The 7,606-nt window shown below is 37.1% G+C and overlaps 1 protein-coding gene and 2 non-coding genes across 3 annotated transcripts; 2 read left to right on the top strand and 1 right to left on the bottom strand.

Annotated features, from left to right (window-relative positions):
• Positions 1–7: 7 nt before the first annotated feature.
• LOC133313376 (uncharacterized) lies at positions 8–827 on the bottom strand (the record flags this gene model as incomplete). The annotated part of the gene is made up of 2 exons (XM_061514739.1): positions 525–827; positions 8–422 (listed from the first exon to the last, which is right to left on the bottom strand). Coding segments are annotated over exons 1-2 (718 nt in total), but the record flags the coding sequence as incomplete, so codon positions are not given.
• Positions 828–1,617: 790 nt separating this feature from the next.
• LOC133313378 (small nucleolar RNA R71) lies at positions 1,618–1,724 on the top strand. The gene has a single exon (XR_009751811.1). It is a non-coding gene; the product is annotated as a small nucleolar RNA R71 (small nucleolar RNA).
• A 5,471-nt stretch (positions 1,725–7,195) lies between these two features.
• LOC133313377 (small nucleolar RNA R71) lies at positions 7,196–7,302 on the top strand. The gene has a single exon (XR_009751810.1). It is a non-coding gene; the product is annotated as a small nucleolar RNA R71 (small nucleolar RNA).
• The last annotated feature ends 304 nt before the right edge of the window (positions 7,303–7,606 follow it).

Here is a 7,606-nt window from a genome sequence, read left to right on the forward strand (position 1 = left end):
AGAGGACTTTCAGTATCCTCTTCTTCTATGTCAAGTATCACAAAATCCATAGGAAAAATGAACTTATCTACTTTTACTAAAACATCTTCAACCACACCTTTAGGCTTCTTAATAGATCTATCTGCAAGATGCAAAATAAGATTAGTTTCCTTCAGGGTGTTGATTCCCAAGGCTCTACATACCGTCAATGGCATCAGGTTTATGCTGGCTCCCAAATCACAGAGTGCTTTCCCCACTTCCACATCTCCTATAGCAATAGAGATGCTGAAACTTCCTGGATCTTGCAATTTTGGTGGAAGTTTCTTCTGAATCAGGGCACTACATTCTGCTGTCAGGGCCACTGTTTCACCAGCATTCAATTTCCTCTTCTTAGTAAGGAGATCTTTCATGAATTTGGCATAGTGGGGCATGTTCTCCAAAGCCTCAGAAAATGGAATGTTAATTTGCAAATTTTTGAAAATATCCAGAAATCTTGCATAGTGCTGTTTCTGAATCTCCTGCTTCAACCTCTGAGGGTAAGGAACTTTGGCATATGGAGACAAAGTTACTGGCTGCTCCTGCTTGTCAGCCATCTTTTTCTTCTCCCACTTCATTATCTTCTTAGGCACAACATCATTTTCAACTACCACCTTTTTTTCTTCCTTGTCTTCCGTCACTGTTTCTTTTTCTTCATTTCCTTTCACATTTTCTACTCCATCATTAGAGACTACATCTTCAACCACAACCTCCTCTTCATTCTTCTTATTCCCCACCTTCTTTTCCACTTGTTGGAGCACTAACCCACTTCTTGTCATGATTGCTTTGCAATGCTCCTTAGGATTCACCATTGTATCACCAGGAAACTTCCCCTGTGATCTCTCAGATATCTGTCTTGATAGTTGACCAATTTGGGTCTCCAAATTTCTGATAGATGCTTCCTGGTTTCTAAATGAAGTCTTGGTCTCTTATATGAATGCAAATGTTTGCTCTCTGAATGAGTTGGACCCTTGAATATAATCTTGAGTGGTCTTGGATAACTGAGCAAAGGCTTTTTCCCATGCAGCAGGATCACTTTGTTGTGATGAATGTGTTGAAGGAGGATGCAGTGGAGGATTCAACTGATGGTTGGAACTATAACTAAATCCTGGGTGCTGATTCTTGTTCTTCCATGGTGGCATATACACATTTTGCCCCTGGTTATTGTAATTCCTCTAGTTGTTGTTGTCATACCACACTCCATTAACTTCTGCTTGTTCTGATGATCCCCCATAATCACATTCTTCTGTCACATGGCCCTTCCCACAGATAGCACACACGCACTTGGTGTCCACAAAAGCAACCTTTTGTGAGGATAGTTGCTTAGTGAGAACATCCAACTGTTGTTGTTGTTGTTTCTGTGTCTGCATCAACTGGTCATTCCTTGCCAATAGGACATCATATCCATCCAACTTGATAATCCCTGCCCTTCTGTCAGGCACAGGGGCATTATCAAATTCCTGAGATGCCAATGATTCAAAGATATCCAAAGCTTCTTGAGGAGTCTTGGTGGTCAATGATCCACCAGCAGTGGCATGAACCCATGTCCTAGTGGTGGTGGTCATGCCTTGTAGAATGATTGCTGCTTGTTGCCATGCCTCTATCCCATGCTGTGGACATTTCCTCAATAAGGTCTTGAACCTCTCCCATGCCTCATAGATGGATTCTGATTCTTTTTGCTTGAAGCCTGAAATTTCATCCTTCAACTTAGCCCTCTTGGATGCTGAGAAAAACCTCTGCAAGAACTTGGTTTGCAAATCATCCCAAGTTGTGATACTCCCCTGAGGCAATGATTGCAACCATCTCCTTGCATCATCCGTCAGTGAATGAGTGAATAGTCTCAACAGAATTGCATCCCTTGTGACACCATTAATTTTTACAGTATCACTCAACAGAAGAAAATTTTCTATGTGCAAGTATGGGTCCTCTGCACTGGTTCCAGCAAACTGATCTTTCTGTACCAAATGTATCAATGCAGGTTTCAATTCGAAGTTGTTTGGCTCCACTGTAGGGCGCACAACACTTCCTATGGGCTGGATCACTGCAGGAGTCATATAATCCCCCAGTGTCGTCTGTTCTGGTGGTGGTCTGTGGTTCTCTGCCATTATCTCTTCTTGGTTGTCAGCACTGGATTCACCCCTTTCTTCAAACCGTCTTCTTTGTCTGGCTGCCCTTTTATTCTTCTTCACTGTCCTTTCTAATTCTGGATCATACAACAACAAATTTTTATCAACCGTACCTCGCATACACCAGAATTAAAATTGACCAACAACTTAACTAAAAAATAAAATGCTGAAACTAAAAGATTCAATCTCAGATTTCTATGGTATCAATCAATGTTGATACACAAATCCCCGGCAACAGCGCCAAAAACTTGTTGCATATCTAGCAAGTGTACTAGTCGTACAAGTAATAAAATGATGAGTAAAGATCGTTCCCACAGAGATTTGTATTCAAACACCAATGAACCATAAAAAAACTAATTTGAATTAAACAAAAGTTTGTAAAAATCATGAATGTTTTGTCACCAAAAAGTTAATTTGAAAGTAAATTAATTTAATGCTAACAATTTGAATTAAAATTTATAAAAACCAGTAGTCAGAAAACAACTTTCCTCAACAACGAACTCAAGTAAACTGATCATATGATGAAATCTTTTTCATGTGATGTTAATCAACCTTTTACTTATCCTCAAGATGTAATCCCTTACTACCCTGATAGATACATTAATCAGAGACCCCAATCCCTTGGTGATTCCTTTCTTAATCTATGCATGAAATGTTAAGGTCTTAAGACTACATCAGAACTATAGCATCAATTCCTTGAGTACTATAAACCTGATGATGAAATTGTCAAATATAGGAATAGTGTAAACATTCCTGTTCTACACTCTTCCCTTAGTAGAAAGAATTGAATCAGAAAATCTCATATCAACACATGAAAAACACTTCATCATATTAATCAAATATACATAAGAATATCACTGAGTTCCATTGAATTTAGACTACCATGACTCTACTCAGACATAATAAAAGAAGATAAAAGATAAGAAAGATCAAACTCCATTTCCATGTAGTGAATCTTCAATCTGCAAGTGCAATTACAATAGAGAAACTAACTAATACAAAGACTAAGTCTAAGAGTTGTAGAGAGAAGTCAGATCAGAAATTCTGATGTAAGAGAGAGGGAGAGAAAGACTCCAAAAACTTGTTGCATATCTAGCAAGTGTACTAGTCGTACAAGTAATAAAATGATGAGTAAAGATCGTTCCCACATAGATTTGTATTCAAACACCAATGAACCATAAAAAAACTAATTTGAATTAAACAAAAGTTTGTAAAAATCATGAATGTTTTGTCACCAAAAAGTTAATTTGAAAGTAAATTAATTTAATGCTAACAATTTGAATTAAAATTTATAAAAACCAGTAGTCAGAAAACAACTTTCCTCAACAATGAACTCAAGTAAACTGATCATATGATGAAATCTTTTTCATGTGATGTTAATCAACCTTTTACTTATCCTCAAGATGTAATCCCTTACTACCCTGATAGATACATTAATCAGAGACCCCAATCCCTTGGTGATTCCTTTCTTAATCTATGCATGAAATGTTAAGGTCTTAAGACTACATCAGAACTATAACATCAATTCCTTGAGTACTATAAACCTGATGATGAAATTGTCAAATATAGGAATAGTGTAAACATTCCTGTTCTACACTCTTCCCTTAGTAGAAAGAATTGAATCAGAAAATCTCATATCAACACATGAAAAACACTTCATCATATTAATCAAATATACATAAGAATATCACTGAGTTCCATTGAATTTAGACTACCATGACTCTACTCAGACATAATAAAAGAAGATAAAAGAGAAGAAAGATCAAACTCCATTTCCATGTAGTGAATCTTCAATCTGCAAGTGCAATTACAATAGAGAAACTAACTAATACAAAGACTAAGTCTAAGAGTTGTAGAGAGAAGTCAGATCAGAAATTCTGATGTAAGAGAGAGGGAGAGAAAGACTCCAAAAACTTGTTGCATATCTAGCAAGTGTACTAGTCGTACAAGTAATAAAATGATGAGTAAAGATCGTTCCCACAGAGATTTGTATTCAAACACCAATGAACCATAAAAAAACTAATTTGAATTAAACAAAAGTTTGTAAAAATCATGAATGTTTTGTCACCAAAAAGTTAATTTGAAAGTAAATTAATTTAATGCTAACAATTTGAATTAAAATTTATAAAAACCAGTAGTCAGAAAACAACTTTCCTCAACAATGAACTCAAGTAAACTGATCATATGATGAAATCTTTTTCATGTGATGTTAATCAACCTTTTACTTATCCTCAAGATGTAATCCCTTACTACCCTGATAGATACATTAATCAGAGACCCCAATCCCTTGGTGATTCCTTTCTTAATCTATGCATGAAATGTTAAGGTCTTAAGACTACATCAGAACTATAGCATCAATTCCTTGAGTACTATAAACCTGATGATGAAATTGTCAAATATAGGAATAGTGTAAACATTCCTGTTCTACACTCTTCCCTTAGTAGAAAGAATTGAATCAGAAAATCTCATATCAACACATGAAAAACACTTCATCATATTAATCAAATATACATAAGAATATTATTGAGTTCCATTGAATTCAGACTACAATGACTCTACTCAGACATAACAAAAGAAGATAAAAAAGAAGAAAGATCAAACTCCATTTCCATGTAGTGAATCTTCAATCTCCAAGTGCAATTACAATAGAGAAACTAACTAATACAAAGACTATGTCTAAGAGTTTTAGAGAGAAGTCAGATCAGAAATTCTGATGTAAGAGAGAGAGAGAAAGACTCTAGATTCTCCAACTTGTGAAGGCCTTTGACTTATATAGTTTTACAATTTAAAACAAAATTTTAATATGGGCGCAAAAACGTTCATAATGAGCGTTTTAGCGTCCATGCTTGACGGATGCCCAAATGCTTTAAACTAACTTGAACGCTTAAACGTTCATAATTGGACGTTTTAGCGTTCATGCCTCGTGAATACTCAACTGTCTTCAACTGACTCCAGCGCTAGAACACTTGGTTTGGACGTTTTAACGTTGGAGACCAGAGATTTTTAAACATTGGGGAGCTAAAACGTTCGTTGAAGGAAGTTTTAACGCCCAAGACCAGCAACTTTTCGTCCTCAGAATGTAGCAGCGCGCTAAAACGTTCTGTGTGGCCGTTTTAGCGCTCAGCACCAGCAAGTTTTGGCCTCTTTCTGCAACAGGGCGCTAAAACCTTCTGTGTAGACGTTTTAGCGCTCAACACTTGGGCATTTTTCTCCTCTTCAAAATCTCCTTCCTTCTCCAATTGCCTTTTTAGCTAGCTTTTCTACAAGAACAATACAAATTCTCAATAAAGCTTCTTGAACTTGTAGCTGAGGAAATTCTAGGACATTAACCTCTTTTTCCATCATTTAATCACAAAAATTGATATGAATTCATGCTGAAAAACTTGATGAACTAAGGGTTTATCAGTGGGTGCCTGAAGTTGGTCAGCTTATTGATAAAGCCACTAGTACCATCCCTGAAGATGCTAAAGGTTGGAAGGTTGCTTGCTGTGTTAGGCCAGATGGTGAGTGGGATCGGGGTAAATTTAGTATGTTCCTCCCTGAGGAGGTTTGTGAAGCCATAGCTAAGTTGGAGTGTCCGAAGGAGGGAGATGAGGAAGATAGGATATACTGGAAGCCTTCTAGCAATGGCTTGTTTTCTGTTAAGTCTGCTTACCAATTTATCAGGATGGATAATCCTGGTTTGCAGCAACATGATAGTCAATGGGATCTTGCTTGGAAGTGGAAGGGACCAGAGAGAGTGAAACATTTTTTATGGTTGTTGATTAGGGACAAACTGTTAACCAGTGAGCAAAGAAGAAGAAGGCATATGGGAGATGAAGCTAACTGTCCTAGATGCATGCTTTTTTGTGAGGATTGTTTCCATGTGATGAGGGATTGTGGTTGGGCTAAACATGTGTGGATGTTGTTAATTGATAAAAGAATTTCTATTTCTTTCTTTTCTGGTGATATGCTGGATTGGCTTCAATTTAACTTGGGAGGAGGGAAGAAGGATAATCAGGACCAGTATTGGAAGCTCACTTTTGGAGTGACTTGTTGGATGATTTGGCAAGCTAGGAATAATCTGGTGTTTAGAAATGAAAACTGCTCTCGTGAGAATTTTTGTCAAAAGATAAGGACCTTTGTGTAGAATGTAGTTCATGCTGAAACTGTTTTGGATACTGCAGCTATTCATGTGGCTGGTAAGGAAGAAAACAGGGTTCTGTGGAGACCTCCTCAAAAGGGCTGGATAAAAATCAATTCGGATGGGTCCTGTTCATTGGATGGGTACAAATCTGGATGTGGAGGTGTGTTAAGGGATAGTGATGGCAGATGGCTGATGGGTTTTATAAAGAAAATTGGGCAAGGAAATCCCTTAAAGGATGAGTTATGGGGTATGCTACTAGGGTTACAAGTGGCTTGGGAGCATGGTTTCAGAAAAATTCATTTGGAAGGGGACTATGCGGAAGCAATTCAATTGGTTCAAGGTGTTTGTCCGCTGGATCACCCTTTTGGCCATCTGGTGCATAAAATCAAGGAGTTCATTGACAAGCAGTGGAGTGTTGTGCTGACTCATACAAATAGGAAAGGAAATGAAGTGGCAAATTTCTTGGCCTCAATAGTAGACCATAATTCTTGGGAATTGGTTATTTTACCTAATATTCCTATAGGTTGTTTTAGTTTTGTTGAGAAGGATCTGATGGGAATTGCTAGTCTTTCCACTGATCTTTAGGTAGCTGGTTTTCTGGTTTGTTTGTTATCCCCTAATATCCAAAAAAAAAAAATCAAATTTTAGCCTAAACAGACTAGCATGTGTAAAATATTTTAACTATAGCCTGTTTTTTTATAAATTATAGGCTTGGGCTCACTTATTTTTTAAAAAATACAATGCTTCTAACTACAGCATCTCCACTGAAATACTTTCATATTCATAGGAGGGCCATTAATTCAAATAGTTCAAGAGATTCTTCTAGAGTCTTGTATTTTATTGAACCTCTCCTGCTAAGGCATCAATCATCATTCTTGAAGATGGAGTCTTCCCATCGAAAGAGATTTGCACCTGCTCCCAATCTTCCAATCCATGTTGTTGGCATCTTTTGAGTAGCTATTTAAATGTCTCCCATGCTTCATAAAAGGATTCATTACCTTTCTTAGCAAAGGATGAGATCTCAGCTTTGAAATTAGAATACTTGGATAGAGTAAAGAATCAAGATAAAATCTTTGTTGTCAGATCCTCCCAAGTGGTAATGTTTCCTTAAGGCAAAGACTGCAACCAACTCTTGGCATTATCCCTCAATGAGAATGGAAACAAACTCAACCAAATGGCATCATCAGAAACTTCTTCACCTTCAAAATGTTGCATAGCTGTAGAAAATTATCAAGATGAAGTTTGGGATCCTTTATGGCTCCTTCTCCAAATTGCTCATGTTGAATCACTTGCAGTAGGGCTGGCTTAATCTCAAAATTATTTGATGCAATCAATTGGT

Source organism: Gastrolobium bilobum, unplaced genomic scaffold (genome assembly GCF_033153095.1).
Source record: "Gastrolobium bilobum isolate Gb01-03AN ecotype WA unplaced genomic scaffold, APGP_CSIRO_Gbil_v1 utg14768, whole genome shotgun sequence".
NCBI lineage: Eukaryota > Viridiplantae > Streptophyta > Magnoliopsida > Fabales > Fabaceae > Gastrolobium > Gastrolobium bilobum.